The following is an 18,957-nucleotide window of genomic DNA, read 5'->3' on the forward strand; positions in this document are numbered from 1 at the left end:
TTTGCTTCTTTTTCTTTTTTTGGTGGTGCTGGGTTTGATGAGTGTGGGTGTGGTTGGGTTTGTGATTGATGATGTTGGAGGTGGTGATTGATGGTGGTCACGGACTCACGACGTGGGTGCAACGGTGGAGATTGGCGAGGTCATGTGCGGTCGTGGTGAGGTCGTGCTGCGACGGTGTGGTTGATTGTGTTATGACAGTGTGGTTGATCAGGTGATGGTGTGGTTGATCAGTGGGTTTGCTTGTGGTTGAATGAGCGTGCTTTTTGTGAGAGAGAAGTGAGGATATTTTTATTTTATTTTAATGTGTAGTATGATAAAATAAAAGTTGGGATGTGGATATATTATAAAATGGTATGGTATAAATGATAAAGTAGCTTTTTGAGATGGTAAAATAGAATAGTATGAAAATACCGAATGCGAATGCTTTTAGTGCTTTTAGTTACTAAAAATGTGATTTAGAAGCAGAAGGTCGAGTGGTGCAACCTAGTTATGAAGCTAAAAAGGATCATTTTGTTTGAGTTTTTTTGGCTGAATACTTTGTTTTTAAAAACTAATTTTGAAATTGCAGCACTTCTCAAACTATTTGACATTCTTCGAAACTTAAAGCACTAGAATTAGGTGTGTTAAATGCCAAATATTTGGTATTTGGCACGCCAAACATAAAAAAACCTCTCACATTAGATGTTCTAAATGCTAAAAGATTTGGCATTAATAAACAGTATCGTTCCAAATTTGGAATGGTACAGATCCTAATGCTAAGAGCATTAGCATCCAAGGATGCAAAAAAGTTCTATTTTACATCCTCAAAATCTACTTTATTTATTTTACCATCTCATTTTACAACTCACCTAACATCCCAGTATCTATTTTTAGATATAACTTATTAAAATAAAAAATTCAATTTCTCTCTTTCCTCCCTACCTCTTTGCCTATCTCTAATTCACTCAATACCTACTCAACACCTTCTACAAAACTTAGCCACAAACACCAATTCCGACACCACCAAAATAACCCAAAAAAAAAAAAAAAAAAAAATTCTCACCACCAACCAGCCACCACCACTTAAAATCCTTACTACTATCGAAACACCCACAGACCCACTACAACACCACAAACCCACCAAATCTGAGTCAAACTCTAACTAATCTCCACCATCAGTGAACCCATCCCACCACCACCACAACAACCCCCCACCGCCACAACAAAAAAATCAAAGCAATACCAAAACCCAAACCCAATCTGAGATAGAGAGTCGAAGTGATAGAAGGAGAGAGAATTAGAGATAACTGGAGTGAGGCTGTGTTAGTCCCTTATTGTGTTTGGTGATGTTGTTAGATTGGGAATCACCAACACAGACAGAGAGAATAAAATTATGTAACGTAACAATGAATGAGGAGTCCTAGTATTTATAGACTCCTCATGTCTTTTGGGAAGAGATATATCTATTTACCAAAAGTTGTATCTTATCTAAAAGACACACAATTTCTATAAATAACTAACTTTAACACTGAATTAATTCTCTGCTGTTGGTTGGTGAAGCAACACCATCCACCAAGTGGGTGTTATTATAGAGATGAGGATGCACCATATTTTGGTGTCACCTATCACTATTATATGCTAACATCTCCCACTTGATCGCACTATAATAAATGGTGTTAGCTACAATCAACATATACTATGATGTTACCGCGATATTGCCCAATGTTGATTCTCATCTATGCCTTTCATAGATCGGCGTTAGTGTCTACATCTAGCAAAAACTATGTACACATCTTGTCACGCACCATTAACCACACCCTTCGTTATATACCACTCCTGTAGTATACTCCAGATATCTTATCATTCACTATTATTTCAAATGAATGTCATCGAACATGTGGAATGTTTGTTACCACACGCAGCTGGAAATCTAGTCCACACCCGCATTGCTGGTCAACGTCCTTCAGCCACACATATCAAACATGTGTTGACCTGCACTGAATTGCTTGATACTTCCTCCAAGCTAGTATCTCAAAGGTTTTCTCATACGACTTCAGCGACTTTTCATTATACAAGCTGTGTTATGTATGATGCACATTAGTGGACTTTACATTCATACACTAACTTCTTATACAATGCTATTCTGCATAATGCTAACCAATTGTGTCCCCAAAGCAAAAGTTGCATAGCCATGTTCTTCGGGTGTCCCCAGTTCTTCCATCTATGCAAATACATGTTGTATCCCATCTAAGTTTTTGGATTCACGAGTCTCATATTTCTTACATGTACTCTAAATTTATCTAGGGTCAATCCTTTGGTCATAGGATTGGCCACCATCTCGCTTGATGAGATAAATCAAACTCGCATTTCACCCCATTCCATTGTATCTTGAATATAGTGATAATTTGTTTCAATGTATTTTCCTTTAGAGCTATTTGCTCCACTTTTTATTAACGAGATACCGGACTTATTGTCATAAAACACATCGACTGATTTATTTGGTATACCTAATTTTAAACTGTCGACAAATCGCTTTATCTAGAATGCTTCACTTACTGCTTTGTTGCAGGATATGTATTCTGCCTCCATGGTATATTTTGCAACACAACTTTGTTTCTTACTTAACCAAGAGACAATTGTTCCACCAAATAGGAATACATGACCGTTGGTAGATTTTCTATCATCTACATCTCCTGCAAAATTAGCATCTGTATATCCTATTACTTCTAGATCACTGATTCCAAAATATAATTTCATATCTTTGGTGCCTTGGAGATATCTAAAAATTCTTTTTACTACTTGCCAATAGGCCCTTCCAGGATTAGATTGATATCTACTTATTAATCATACTACATGACAAATGTCTAGCCTTATACTTATCATTGCATATATTAAACTGCCCACATCTTGGGCATAGGGGACATTCTTCATAAATTCTTGTTCTTCTTTATCCTTAGGATGCATATTCTTACTTAATATAGTTCCTTTACTTACAGACATTCTCAAAGCTTTAGATTCTGTCATATTAAATTTCTTAAGTATTTTCTCCAAATAGTTCTTTTGATCCAGATATAATAATTTTGTATTTTTATCTCTAGTCATTTTAATTCCTAATACATATGTAGTAGGACACATATCTTTCATTTCAAATCTTGATGATAGGAAATATTTTGTTTTTGACATCATATTTGGACTATTTCCAGCTAATAATATATCATCAACATATAATGATAATATTGTTAACTCATCGTTGCATCTCCATATGTAAACACAGTGATCTAGTGGACTCATCTCAAAACCAATCTCTAATATTGCTTGGTGGAACTTTAAATACCATTGTTTAGAAGATTGCTTGATTCCATATATGGATTTTTTTAGTTTGTAAACTTTATCTTCATGTCCTTTTATTTCAAAACCCTCTGGTTGTAACACGAATATGTCTTCTTTTAATTCACCATTAAGAAAAGCTGTATTGACATCCAATCAATGATCCATTTTTGCCACAACAGATATAATTATTCTATTTGAAGCAAATTTAGCTATTGGTGAATATGTATCAACAAAATCTACACTGGGTTGTTGATTAAACCCTTTAGCCACCAATCTTGCCTTATATTTATCTATATTACCGTCAGCCTTAAATTTCTTTTTTAGAACCCATTTATAGCTAATGGCCTTTCTTCAATCCGGTAAAGATATTAATTCCTAGACATCATTTTTTTTTTTTTTCTAATTCATCTATCATAGCATCTTGCCATTATTTTGAAGCATTCTTATAGTGATCTTGTTTTTCATTATCTAGATCTTCTAGTAACCTTATCTCTTCAAGTGGTGTAATTTGATTGGTGCTTTCAAGGAAAATAGCATCTCTGTTTTCTATTAATCCCTTTTTTCTTTATTATAAAATCTATAACCACTACCATTTTGAACATATCCAATAAATTTGCAGTCCCACAATTTCCCTTTTAATTTATCTCTTAATGGTTTTGGTATTAGTACATGGGCTTTGCATCCCCAAACCCTTAAGTTTGATAAATCTGGTTTGTGACCAATCCAATATTCATAAGGTGTAAGATCTTTGGATTTTGTATGAACTTTGTTTAATAAATAATTGGCAATTGTCAAAGCTTCCTCCTAAAAAGTGAGCGGAAGTTGTGAATGTGTCATCATTGATCTTGACATCTCTATTAGAGTTCTGTTACGTCTTTCAACAATACCATTATGTTGAGGTTTATGAGGCATAGTGTAAATATGCCTAATTCCTTCCCCCTTACAGAACTCATCAAAGACTTCATATTCACCACCACCACCACCATCATCTACAACCTATATTCGCTCTATTGAATTGTTGAAATTAATTTTTCAAACACTTTGTAGACAGGTATTAGGCTTAGGTTTAGATTTAGGAACTGTTTGAGATATCAACAAATTGTGATTTTAATTTTCAGTCTTTCTTCTTCAAGTACCAATAAAATAGGTAATAATATCGTAGTGACTTCTTTACCACTATGGGTGAGTGTGGAAACTATATGATCCCAAGATGGTAGAAGGCTATTTGTTCGACACAAGATAATTTGCATTGGCCAATTCTTTGGCTAAAAGTTCCATGGTATTTATATGATCACCTATGTAATCGCCTTCATTCATTCGTGTACTGTTAAATTTATCCAACAATAATTGTACATGTGTGTCAGATCTTGGTCCATATTTAGCTTCTAACGCTTCCATCAATTCCTTAGCAGTTTCTTTATTTTCAAATAAAGGTATTATATTGTCTTTCATATGGTATAACATAGAAGCTTTAGCAAGTGAGTTATCCACTTCCCAATTATCTTTAACTTTAATTCCATCATTGTCATATTTATCTATTGCTATGAGTTTTGTTGTTGACAATGTATATAAAGTCCTCTCATGCATCAATAAATATTTTATATGACATTTCCATGATCGGAAATTAATGCCATTAAGAATTTCAATACGATTAGTGTAACACCCCATATATTGATACTAATTAAATTATTATACGTAAATTTTTTAATGGAGGCCTATAATTAAAATGGATTAAATTAATTTGGGCCTAAGGTATTAAAAAGAGGATAAATACTATGGAATATGAAGCCCAAGTGAGGTGATATAGTACATATATGGGTTTTGAAAACCCTAGCCTTTCCTCTTAGGTCACACGTGTTTTGCTGATGGGATTTCTTTTTGCTTCAGCCGACTATTGAATTCTGCCTTTCTTCACTGTGGCGTTGAGTTGGAGTCTTCAGGTACGATGTTTCTCATGCTCAAGATTTAGGAAGTTTGGTTAGTCAAATAGCTTGCAATTGATATGAACCTAGACTATCATTATTCTAATAGAAAAAGGGTTCCTATAATTGTATTATATTAGATAAAGATTTGGTCAATATGTCAGGAAGGAACACAGACGTGAGATTGAGCCAAATAGAGTAATATGTTTGGACTTGGTCACCATGTTAAAGTGAAAAGAATGCTTATGTTATTGCATTCACACTAAGCCACAATTGTTGACCGGTTGTTATTGCATTCACACTAAGCCATTGACCGGTTATTATGCATTCACACTAAGCCACAATTGTTGACTAGTTATTTTGCATTCACACTAGTTCAACCGTGTAATAGATTTTGGGTCTTTGGAGTGATGAATACAATATTAAAATAGGAACTTTTTATTTATATAGCCGTATGGTCCTCTATAGGCTTTGAAATGGATTTGACATAACTTTAATATATGGCTTCTACCTTTGATTTATAGCCTTATATATTAGGTTGATCAGATAGGTTTACATATATATATATATATATATATATATATATATATTCCGTGGCTTCAGGGGAAAAAAAATGTAAGCATCTGGATTGATAAATTAAGAATACTATCTCATGGCTATATATATATATAATGGTTAGAGTCAATGGACATCCAGTGGCATCAAAGGGAATGCTAAGCAACAAATTAAGGCAATACGTGGCTTCCAATAGTAAATTTGATAGTTAAGTGAATAAATAGAGGATTTTGGATATATTAATATTGTTTAGGATAAAACCGTTTAAGTGTGAAAATAAATTTTGAAGTGGGAAATTGCGTATTGATGAACCTATTTTTGATATTGCTAGGTTCTAATTCTACTGAATTGTTGTGATTCAAGGGAGGCTAATTTCCTTTATTTTTGCAGCTAAGAGGTAATTGGTGTTTACTAATTTTGGGGGTTTTCCCAAAACAGTGTTAATTATTAAACTATTTTATATGAAAGAATATGTTGATATTCTATATATAAATGAATATTTTACAAATGTTTGATGTGCATATTGGCTATTCGTTTTATGAAAAACTTGTGGGACAACCTAATTTTATTTAAACTTGTATGTGTGAATATGTCTTTATATTTTGAGAAGTATGAATGGATTATTTTGTGAGCATATTGAATATGTTTTGAAAACCTATGGCAAGTCGTGATTAGAAGCTCAGTATGATATTTAGTCCTTAGCAAGGGACAATCATGCTGCAGCTAATCCTTAGTAAGGGACGGTTCCAAAAGGGGACAGTGCACATTTGATAGCTCCTTAGCAAGGGAGCATACTATTGAGGATCCAAAAGGAAGCTCCTTAGCAAGGGAGTGTACCTTTAGGTTCCAAAGGAGCCATCCTTAAGAAATGGGATAAAAGGAGGTTCCAGTCCCAAAAAGGGGACAGCACAACCCTGTCAACGGGGCGTAAACGTTGACCACGAGAAAAGCCTAGGAAATTGTTTATGTGATGGTATCAATATATATATTATGATGGCTCACAATATAAAGATATTATTTTCTTTTACATGAATTAGTTGATGACAAAATATTGATGAGTTATAAGTTGTAAATCTGTTGAAAGAATTATTTATTTGAAAGGTTTGTTCCCACATCCCAATGTTAGTGAATTCCACTTATTGAGTTATCTCACCCCCCTTTATTTCCCATTACAGATACATTAGGTGGATTACTGGAGTAGAGATTCTTGGGAGACAGAAGTTACAAACTATTGTTGTGGAACTGAGGATTTTATTATTATTTTATGGCATTAAACTTTGTATTGGAGAATTATTTTGAGGATGTTTGGTATTTGGTGAATTAGAGCTCTGACTTTTGTAATCAGATTCAAGGTTGCTAGTTTCTTTTATTTAATATTTTTTTTATGGATTATTAAGATTAAATAGACTTTTATTGCCTATGATTTTGGGGCGTTACAATTAGAATCAAATGAGGTTTTTATTGCCATTGCAAAGTAAATATAGCACCCAAGAAATATATTGAAAATGTGTTTAACATAATAACAAAATAAAACTAATAAACACACCAAACTACAATAAAAATACTTATATTGTCTTTGTCAAATATAAACACACTAAGCTGGAAAATAAAACTAAAAAGTAAAATAAAACACACTTATATATAAGCACACTATTTAAAAGGAAATAATAAAACTATTACATATAACGACGCTTATAGTCATTCATGTGTCCCTTCCAATATGCTCTTCTCGGGTTTTGTCATGGATATCCTCTAAATGATTTTACGTACCTTCTCTTGTATTGTAGGAAACTCAAATTGCATCTTTGTCTTGTAGACTTGGATGGCTCTCCTCTTTCAAATTTGCTAAAATTTCTTTTCCTTTTATGATGAGGATTGGGAATACCTTTGACTTGTTTACCCTTTGAATTTTTGTCAATTTGTGCTTGAAATTGTGAATGAACTTCTCTGTAATCTATTTTCAAAGTCAAGAGAATCCAATTTTTTATTCAAGTTTAGAGACTTAGGACAACCATGAATTGGACTCCAATTGTGGGCTTGATTCAAGGCTTGAATGACTCCAAGTTTAATTGCTTTACGAAGTGGACTAGGAAGTGGAGTTTGAGGCCTAATTGTCTTCCTGGCAGTTACTCTAACATGTGGGCCTCTCTTGGATTGAATAAAAGGTGGATTAGGATTTGGATTGAATTGTTTTGCTTCTTGAACTTTGGGATAATCTTGATTGACGTTGGGAGAGTCTTGATTGACTTTGCAAGCAAAGCTCTCTTTATTGTCGGCAAAGGGACTCAGAGATTCAGATTGAATGAAGACAAAATCCTTTAAAGATTTGTTGAATCTAAAGTAGGAGAATGTGAAACGGTGTCTTCTTGGACAATTACTTTTTGAAGTTGAGTTTGATCTTCTCCACTTCTCTGGTCCTCTAACATAGATTCTTTAGCATCAACTTCTCCAAAATATTGCAGTTTTCTTAACCAAATCTGAAATTTCAGATGGGTCACTTTCAGATGGGGTTGTTACAATATTGAAATAAAGTCGATCTGAATTCTCCGGGTCAATCCAAAAATGGTTATTTTCTTGTTCTTCAATTTTCAAATCATTGATCTCAATTTCCAGTTGATTCAATGTTTCTTCTTGTACCTTTTCTTGTTCAGTATAAGAATCCCAATATTTTTCTTGAAGAACAAAATCTTCATGTACTTGATGAATATCACCGGTGAATGGTAAACCACCAATTCTCACCCAAAACAGTGGTTCATCAGGATAGGCAATGTTTTGATGATAATTATAATAAGACACTAATGTCACTAAGCCTAATACCTGTCTACGAATTGTTTGAAAAATTAATTTCAACAATTCAATAGAGTGATTATAGGTTGTGGGTGAGGGTGGTGGTGGTGGAGTGTTTTTTCCCTCTAATACCACTGTTAGTCCCTTATTGTGTATGGTGATGTTGTTAGATTGGAAATTACCAACATAGATAGAGAGAATAAAATTATGTAACGTAACAATGAATGTCGATAGGCTCTCATGTTTCTTGAGAAGAGATGTCTATTTATCAAGAGTGTTGTATCTTATCTAAAAGACACACCACTTCTGTAAATAACTAACTTTAAGACTTAATTAATTCTCTGTTATTGGTTGGTAAAGCAACACCATCCATCAAGTGGGTGTTATTATATAGGTGATGGTGCATCATATTATGGTGTGATCACCAATCACTATTATAAGCTAACAGGTTGATCTCCAGTCTGTCAATGCTGATCTCCAAACCACTACTTCGTCGATGCTAATCTCCAGTCCACGCCGTCAATGTCGATCTCCAAACCACCACACCGAAATCCCAAATCCAAACCCACCAAACTCTAATCATCCGACCACACCCAAACCCAGATTAGAAACCCAAACCCGGCCACTATTTATTTCTCTCTTCCACACCGCAACTGCTACACCACCCTAAACCTTAGTAGAAACCCATAAAACCTAGCAGAAGCCCCAAAACCAAAGCACACGATGCCTCCACCACACATGTTGAGCCGCCTCCGCTGTTGCCACACCTCCACCACGCGAGCACCGGACTATTTGAGAGAGAGAGGGAATGAATAAGAGATGAGAATTGGAAAAAATGAATAAAAAAATGGCTAAAGAAGTTAAGAGTGACAAATAGTAAGAGAGAGAAAATGAGTGAATAATATATTATAAAAGTTTTTGCAATCCTGTGAACAGCAGGTTGCTTAAAAAAAAAAAAAAAAACCATACTTGGATGGAGATGTGTTTTGGTTTATTGGTGGCTAAAATAACAATAGGGTTTTTTACATCTTCAATGTTAGTGCTCTAAAAATAAAGTAGAAACAGTACAATCTTATTTTATTTACAATCTCAATGAAATCATTTGAAACGCAGAAACACCTCTACCCAATCAAGGGAGAGGGCAAACAAGAAAAAAAAAAATTGTGACAGCCGAAATTGAGACCTTGTTCTGTGCAACAATTTGGTATCAAAGCTTTTGCAGCCACCACAAATACAAAATCAAAAACAAAAGAGGAGGCTCTCAGATATAGTCTGATTTCTCCCATTTATTTAACTGCTACCATTTCATCACCTTCATGATTCATGAATTTCTTTTCTTCCAACTTGAGAACTACTGATTTCACCATCTCAGCTTAGGAGGAAAGTACTGCAATACAATTTTTCAAAGAAACATGGGATTAGAAAAGAAGAAATAAATAAGCTCCGTATTAGTGGCAGATTAATCCAGTGAAATGGCAACATTTTTTTTTTTTTTTTTTTCCTTTTTGGAAACAGCCACTTTTGCCAAAAACCATTTTATTGATCTAAATTTCCCAATCATTTCTTCTCATATATCTAATGAAGCACTTACTAATTTAACCGGCGTTTTACCTTTTCAATGAGAGAGAGATAGTATGGTTTAACTTTCTCCACATCAACCCGAACTTTGCTCTTGCTGTAAAGGTCATACTTGCTGCACATAGAAAAGCAAGAGAAAATTGGTTTTTGTAGCAAGGCAATATGCAAACAGGATGGACAAGATTCATCCTCCCAATTAGCACTTTTCCCAAATAGGGTAGTGGATTTCTTACGTGAATATTTTGAGCCACTTCAGATTCTCAATATCTTCCTCATTCATCAAGTACTTATATGCCCCAGCCTTATGTAAGGCTGCAATATAAATTACTTCTTTTAGTACCAAATTAATTACAAGAATACAACAATGGCTTGGCATCCGAACATATATAGCACTAAAAGGAACCCCCCCTCTCTTCCTTTTTATCCTGTTTCTTACCATAAAATGAATGGTATCTGATAATGAAAAGACCTGCTGAAGGTAGAGTGGTCTTATTCTCCTTAGCTACCTGAGTATGGGAAACCAAAATTAAATATCACTGTAATTGTTTAAAAAATAAGATTGAGCTCTACAAAATTACGGCGCTATTTGCCTTTGTTGTCCACTTTTGAGTTTACAAAGCACTCCATAATGGGAGAACCAAGAAATTTATAGGCACTGGAAGGGTATCAGAAGCATCACAAAGTGAAGCGGTAACAAAGATACCATATTAAAAAGTTAGTAAAGGTTTAAAAAATACTACCAAGTACAAGTAGTCATCATGCCCCCATGACATCAGTACATTGTTGAGCCCACAACCTTCTGTGTAAACTCCAAGCTTGGTGTTATAAGAAGGATTGTTGTAGTCAGGGTTTTCCTTGAAATACTGTGGCAACAGGGTCAAAATATTGAGTAACTATAGGAAAAATTATTTGAATGATATTAAGTTAGTGTTTAGTCAACTCAAATGGATTTGAATGCAAAATTTATGAAAAAAATCACCTTGTGATGGACAATGGATTCATCGAAGGCACATCCAACAGGGTATATGTCCCCTATGTGAATAATCTTGATTATTAATTTAATAAAACAACAAGAAATGATGACAAATCATGCAACTATATGTGAGCATGATTCATACCTACAACAGCCCATTGAGGAAGCTCTCCAAAAGAAGGATGGAGAAGAACCTTTCCAAGATCTAAAATTCATTATAAAAAAAAATGAAGTTATCGTATTATTGCATCAAATAAATCTAATGATAAGACTTAAAAAGATGGAGAAGGAAGTATACCATGGATGAGGCCAGTCAAGTGCAACCAGTCTTCATTGGGATAGTCTTTTCTGATGGCTTCAGCCGTTTGCAACAAGTGCTCAATCTGAGGTTCATCCAAGTCAGGATCACTCTCATCCACAAATTCATTAAGAAGTTCACAGCATTCCCAAATGCTCATCTCCACCCTGCTCAATTTGCCATACTCTTGTCTCATCCTTTTCACCTACAACTCAATCAAAATTAGTTTAATTTGTACAAATAGATATAGCATTGATAGATTTTGTTGGTTAAACCTTGAAAGAAATATCATTGCAAATTGTGCTTACAAAGTCATAGGTTTGGTTAATGTGATTAATCCGGTAGAATTCCTCAACACTTTTCTGCCGTGTGCTTTCAACATCATAAGCCCTGTTCACACGTAAATGTTTAATAAATCCTACAAGGATCTAGAGCTAAAGGACCCAAAAAAACAATAAATAAGTAAATAAAAAGAGCAATGTTAATTAGAGAGAGAACTTTTTACTGTCTACTAAGGTAACAAGTTGTGATTAGAGTAACATTACTTTTATATGATTTTATCACTGATATCACTTTTATAATGTATATGTATCAATTCCAATAAACCACATCAATAGTTGCAAAAAATTTATAACCCTAGATTAATTGGAAAGAAAAAATACATATAAGTAGTAAGTACAAGCTTAGTTTTGAGTTTTGGAGCCGTATGGCCCATCTTTTGTATTTGAAGTAAAAATAACAGCTTAATTTTTTTTTTTTTTTAATTATAATTAATAATAAGCACTAGATTGTATACTTCATTAAGATGAAATGAACTGGCGATATACTTTCAAGTTTAAACTATAATCTATTGCCTTATCAAAGGGATGACAACGGATGGGGTGGGTCGAATTAGGGCTGCTTTGTCCTCTTTTTGGGACAAGAAACCCATGTAGGGTAAGACCGAGGCAAGTCAAGGTCGGGCGGGGCTGGCTGAAAGTATTTTGCTGCCTTTGACTAGGTGACTTCAATATTAATTAGGTAGATATGAATTAGAGAATAGAGAGGGGTAGCCATGAGAGTGCTTTAGAGAAAACAAGTGCTTTGGGAAATGGTGATGACAAATGTAAAAAATAATTAAATTATAAATAGAATATGTATATAAAAAAAAAGTTAGATTATATATAATTTAACAATATATTAAATAAATATATAAATAAATTAAATTTTAGTTATTTATTTATTTTTAGCTTTGTTATTCGTAACTTTGCCCCTAGGAATAACAATAACATAGATTATCTAGTTTGGCTCATTTATTTCACTAAATCCCCAGCAGGAATTAGATGAAGTGAGAAAAAGCCTCTAAAATGTGCCTCTTAACATGATGGCTAACAGAATTATGAATCATTTGACTTTTTTTTTTTGGTTTGGTGATGGTTATTTAAGGGAAAGAAATTATGCAGAACAGAAAAAATAATAACGATTTATTAGAGTAGCTTTGTGATCCCTTTATCAGGGCATGCAATTCCTACAATCTAACAAAAATTTCAACAATCTTTTTTCTTTAAGCAATTGATGATGCTCGAAAATTAAATGAAAAGGCAAGTAAATTAACCTAAAAGTGTGACCAAATGCGTTGTTATCAGGTTCCACAAATCCCCGTGCATCCACCATCAATTCATTTTCATCAGCAGGGGTCTTCTTCTCTTCCAATTCAACTCCTATTTTAACATACAAAATATAAATAAATAAATATATATAATAGAGTTCATATATAAAGTATATATGACATAAAAATATAACCAACAAAACTTAATAAAAAAAATGAAAAAAATGCTAGAAAATAACATTTAAAAAAAAAAAAAAATACCATGGTGGTCAGTGAGGGTGGTCATCCTGAATCAAAAACAAAGAAAAAGAATACTAGCTAGTAGTACTGCAATAATGGAAAAAAGGGAAGAAGAAAAATGAAGCGGTGGTTGGGGTTGCATAAATTTTGATGAGAAAGGCAGCATGTATTTATATGAGCGGAGAGAAGAGGGCAATTAATTAATAAGTCCTTCCCCGAGAATTCCCAGTGTCCGAGTCCTTCCCTGAAAAACCTTTGCAAACTTTTCTTTGGCACATATCATAATTTGCCATGCAAATTTTAAATTCTTTGTTTTTTTGAGAATAATATTAGTCCACGTGGTGGCAAGCATAGATTTTATGTGTTTCTGACTCACAGTACAAGTAAACAGCTAATTCTCCACTCCCTATACAATGACTTTCCTTCGCAATTTTTTTGTATCATCTGGCTGTGTTTTTCACTTTTTTTTGGGAGTATTGATTAAGCTCAAGTATTATCAAAAAATTATTGTCTATTTTAGAATTAATTTTTTTTTCTATTTTAGTAAATAATTTTTAAAATAATAATTTTAATTATTTCTTTATTTTTACACATAATAAGAAATAATAAAAATTATTTTGTATGAGTTACAATGACTTGTATATTTGCATATATATACTAAGCAAAGTCTCATTAATTTGGCATAACTGATACATAATATAAAGTGGATGATTTTTGGAGTTCAATGTATATATTCTAAGCTTTATGCTATTTTAAATGAGGTGGTGCAAACGCTTATTTAAGGAAATGGATAGTTCCCTTTAAAAAAAAAAAAAAAATCTTATCTATTTAATTTTTATGGTTTTAAATTTTATGCCAAGATTTACTTCAAATGCTTTGAAAAGGAAAGATTTTATGTATTTGCTTTGAAAAGGAAAGACTTTATTTATTTATTTTTTGATAAGTAAAATGGAAAGAGTTATGCAGAAATATTTTTCATAAATCTAAAAAGTAATAATGATCGGATTACAATCATCTAAAATTCATAGCCAATGTTTGATTGAGGTGAAAATAGAGAGGATGAAAAAGGAGGGAGGGAAAATGGAGAGTAGATTATGGTTTCCTCTCATTTGGTTGGAAAGAAAATGAAAAGGAAAGAAAATAGTGGGGCTCAAGATTTTCCACTCGAGCCCACAAATTTTCACTACTCCAAAGGTGCACAATACTCATTTTTTTAATATAAATATAATTATTACTATATAATAATTTTTATAATTAATATTTATTATATTTTACTTAATTAATTATGATGCCAACCTCTCATTTTTTTTCCTTAACTAAACAAAGAAAATATATATTAGTTTTCCATCATCAGGGGTGGCTTGATGCATTGGAGGACCTAAGGCGAAAATTAATTATCTTATTTTAAATGCAAAATTTCTACTAATTAATATGAACTATATAGAATTTTTTCTTTTTTTTTAGAAATTTTATAGATAGAAAAAGTTTGACAAAATTTTTTGTACTTGTTGTGGCAGATTAATGGTAGTAAGTAAAAAAACAGTGTTAGTGGTAGACTTAGATGAGAACTAGTAAAAGTTTGCAAACTCAACTCTTATTATTATTCTTTTTTTTTTTAGAAGTGCAACATTCACAATATTTTTTACAACAAATTCTAGGTTTTAAGTTGCTTTTTGTTTTCTATTCGAAAATATCACTATAATTATTTTTTTGTCATCAGTAACAATCTACTACTCAACATTAGTTGTAAAAGTGTTTTGAAAAATATTATGGATGTTGCATTTTTCTCTCTTTTATTTGTTTTTTATCTGGTAAAAAAAATTATTTTATTTATTGATTATAAATAACCCTATTGGTTAAAATTTAGGGGCCTTTTTTTTACTTGGGGCCTTAGGCGACTGCATTTTTTGCTTTAACATTCAGCCGGCACTGCCATCATTCTACTTTTTCATTCTCTTGACCAAACACACATGATGGAAAACCAAAATTTTTTTCTATCCTCCTACTTTTCTATCATCACAATATTTTCTATTTTCCCACTTTTTGAACCCTGCAACCAAACAAAGCATTAGTTCTACATGAAACTCTTAAATCATATTCATCCATCATAAAAATTATTTTGAAAATTTTAGAAAATTTTAATCCTACACAGACATATGTCTCATTGAGAAATTAATTAATAAATAAAATCTTATCCATTTTTATGGTATTAATTAATATTCCAACTAAGAGTACGAATCTAAAGGGATAGATGATGTTACATTAAGAGGGGGGGGGGGGGGGGTGAATCTTATCCATATTTATAGTATTGAATGATTTAATGGTATAAGTAAAAGTGATGGTAAAGAATATTTTACACCAAGATTCTCTCCATTAGTTTTGCATGAAATGCAAAAAAGTCTTTCTCAAGCTACAAGTTAATTAATTTTCATGATCATATTTACCAAAAAAAAAATTATATATCAAGAAGTGGTGTTCTAATATTTGACTAGACAATTCCTCTCCCTGCTCATGAGACACCCTAGATATTCCATGGATCATTAGTGTGGTAGATGAAATTTAAAGCTTTTAGATTTACATAACGTCCTTCAAGTCTATTGAGCCCGTCATATTTAATTTCTAAAAGCCAACATGCAAACTTGATTAAAAGTTTGGATGTGATGTTAATAAATAGCTTTATACCTTTCCCTCATTTTATATTTAATTTACTCATAAAATACTAAAATATGTGATGCAGGAGGCAGCGAGAAGAAAGATTTCCTATATTTTATTTAATTTTATGTATCAAGGGCAATTTTGTAATTTCATAATATTTTGGAATAGGTTGTGCTAATAGTCTATTAGATCTTTTAATGAGTTTTATTTTAAGTTTGGTTATTTAGTTGGGCTTAATAGTAAAAGCCTGAGTCCAAGTCCAAGTCTTATTAGGGTATTAAGAAATCCTAGTTTAACTAGGATTAGGTATTAGTTTTCTATTTAAAGAGTTGTAGGGTCTGTTTGGATACCACTTATTTACTGAAAACTGAAAACTTATTTTTGAAAACACTGTAGAAAAATATTTTTTAAATGAGAAAACACTGTTCACGCGTTTTTCTGCTTTGGCTGGTCCATGAACAGTGCCATGGGACCAGCCAAAAAACGTAAATGAAGAAGCAACGTAGACGCATTGCTGAACAAACGCACACGTAGTACTTTCTATTAAGTTGATTATTAATGAATGTCTTCAAAATTTAAGAGCTATGAAACTTTCTTTTATGGTTTGTGTGATGCAACCTTCTCGAGGTGTGATGTCAAGGAACCTTAGGTGTGATGTTTAGGAAGTCTAGGTGTGATTCCTAAAATTTGTCTATTTTCTTTAATTTTACTATTCACGGTTACTGTTCACAGCAACCCAAATCTTGATTTTCACATTTTTTTTCATTCTCAAACCCTATTAATCCTTGTCCCTTTGGAAACCTTATAATACCCATTATTTTCTAGCTTATTCCCCACCGAAACCTAACCCTCATTCTTCAAAACCCAAGCTATACTAGATCTGCCCCTGGTGTTCTAAATTAGATTACCTTGTTCCCCCCTATCCTACGTCTATTGGGTCTCACTTTAGTTTTATTTTCAGTTCAGTTATATAGTTGGGCTTAGTAGTAAAAGCTCGAGTCCAAGTCCAAGTCTTATTAGTGTTTTAAGAAATCCTAGTTCAACTAGGATTAGGTATTAGTTTTCTATTTAAAGAGTTGTAGTACTTTTTACTGAGTTGATTATTAATGAATGTTTTAGAATTTAAGAGCTATGAAGCTTTCTTTTATGGTTTGTGTGATGCAACCTTCTCCGAGGTTTGATGCCAAGGAACCTTAAGTGTGATGCTTAGGAAGTATAGGTGTGATTTCTAAAATTTATCTATTATCTTTAATTTTACTATTCACAGTTACTGTTCACATCGTTGTTCACAGCAACCCAAATCTTGATTTTTACCTTTGTTTTCATTCCCAAGCCCTATTAATCCTTGTCCCCTTTGAGAACCCTATAATCCCTATTTTCTAGCCTATTCTCCACCAAAACCTAACCCTAATTCTTCAAAACCCAAGCTATACCAAATCTATCCTTGGTGTTCTAAATCAGAATTTGTTGTTTCCCTTGTCCTACTTCAATATCATAAGTTATTTCCTTCAAATTTTTTTTGCTTTTTGTGGTCATTTTATTTTAACATGAACTTCCTAACCATTATTTGATTGCAAGTGGAGATTTTGGAAATGTGCTCCTACTTCCACGAGTAGGAGCCCTGCCTTCTATATTTATCACGGTTTCTTTCGTTGATTTTGTGCGTTTTGTTTCTTGTTATTGATTTGATCGGTTGATAGTTAGTGTAAAATGACATTTTTGCCTGTGGTGTTAGATTCATTGATTAAATGACTATTGCAAAAAATGGTGTCTACATCTACAACGATCTAATTACTTCATGGCTTTTGCACGCTTTAATGAGGAATTTTTTTTTAAAAAAAAAAATTAAAATATATATTAAAGGATTCACTACAAAAAAAAGGTCCTCTGGCCGCGTTTTTAAAACGCGGCTATATGTCAAAAAAACGTGGCTATAGCGTATAGCCGCATTTTTTTAGGCCACGCTTTCTGATGTGGCCTAAAACCTGTGACTATAGGACTGACAGTCCTATGGCTGCACTTTTTAACCGTGGCCCAAGACCAGGTCCTATAGCCCCGTTTAAAACGCGGCCTAAGGGTCTGGTCTTAGGCCACATTTAAAAAGCGTGGCCTAAGACCTCCGAATTCCTGTTAGGAATTTGTCTATAGTCGCGTTTTAAAAACGCGGCTATAGTTTTTTTTTTGTTCTTTTTATTTCCTTTCTGGGCAGATGAGTTTTTACAAACCTGCTTATGTTTTACAAACCTGTCACACATACAAAAAATTCCATCTTGTTGCATGCAACAAAAATAACAAGCCAGAATTTCAAGTAAATTAAATATCAAACTAGAATTTTCTCAAACCTGTCACAAATCAATATCTCTAACGAATACGGGAAAATTATCAATCTTTAAGGAATATATAGTTCAATACAGCAGCAAAATGGAGGGAAAAAGTTTAAAGTCCATTTGACACAAAAAAGATGTAGCGAGCATCAGACATCATGTTTACAATATTCTTTCTGATACAGCCAAAAAGTTATACAACATACAATCTTAAAATATCCACAAAGAGTCCTCACTGTGATGTAGCGCTATCCTGAATATATTATATACATTGTATTAGTAGCACATAACAATGCATTGCAATAAACACGCAAGTTTCATTAAAAAAAAAAAAATGGAGGTTCTTAGGCCGCGTTTTTAGCTCAAAAAAACGCGGCCTAAGAACCCATCTATGGCCCCGCTTAAAAAACGCGGCCTAAGAACCCGTCTATGGCCCCGTTTTTAAAATGTGGCCATAGTTATGGAAAAAAAAAAAAAGAAGAAGTTTGCCAAAAAATAAAATACGGAGGTTCTTAGGCCGCGTTTTTAGCTGAAGCCGCGTTTCATAAAAACGGGGCCATAGATGGGTTCTTAGGCCGCATTTTTAGCTAAAAAAAACACGGCCTAAGAACCCATCTATGGCCCCATTTTTATGAAACGCGGCTTCAGTTTATCTTGGGCCACGTTTTTTATAGCCATGGCTTAAAAAACGCGGCCCAAGGCCCCCGCGTTTTGTAGTGATTGGATGT

General features: G+C 33.2%; 1 protein-coding gene across 1 annotated transcript; it reads right to left on the reverse strand.

The window, feature by feature from the left end:
- Positions 1-9,624: 9,624 nt before the first annotated feature.
- LOC126717871 (inositol oxygenase 1-like) lies at positions 9,625-13,510 on the reverse strand. Its single transcript, XM_050419813.1, has 11 exons — positions 13,272-13,510; positions 13,017-13,122; positions 11,731-11,812; positions 11,423-11,627; positions 11,270-11,329; positions 11,131-11,183; positions 10,892-11,014; positions 10,588-10,657; positions 10,385-10,463; positions 10,185-10,266; positions 9,625-9,960 (listed from the first exon to the last, which is right to left on the reverse strand). The coding sequence occupies exons 1-11, from the start codon at positions 13,294-13,296 to the stop codon at positions 9,934-9,936; spliced, it is 912 nt and encodes a 303-aa protein (XP_050275770.1). The 5' UTR covers positions 13,297-13,510; the 3' UTR covers positions 9,625-9,933.
- Between the last annotated feature and the right edge of the window lie 5,447 nt (positions 13,511-18,957).

Source organism: Quercus robur, chromosome 3 (assembly GCF_932294415.1).
Source record: "Quercus robur chromosome 3, dhQueRobu3.1, whole genome shotgun sequence".
In the NCBI taxonomy this organism is placed as follows: Eukaryota; Viridiplantae; Streptophyta; class Magnoliopsida; order Fagales; family Fagaceae; genus Quercus; species Quercus robur.

What these genes read in the sequence shown, in the direction of transcription:
- LOC126717871 (XM_050419813.1), bottom strand. Translation starts at nt 13,296, where the DNA reads ATGACCACCCTCACTGACCACCATG. An exon ending in GCATTTGGTCACACTTTTAG is followed by an intron (nt 11,813 to 13,016) that starts GTTAATTTACTT and finishes ACGTGTGAACAG; the next exon opens with GGCTTATGATGTTGAAAGCA. An exon ending in AATCCATTGTCCATCACAAG is followed by an intron (nt 11,015 to 11,130) that starts GTGATTTTTTTC and finishes CTGTTGCCACAG; the next exon opens with TATTTCAAGGAAAACCCTGA.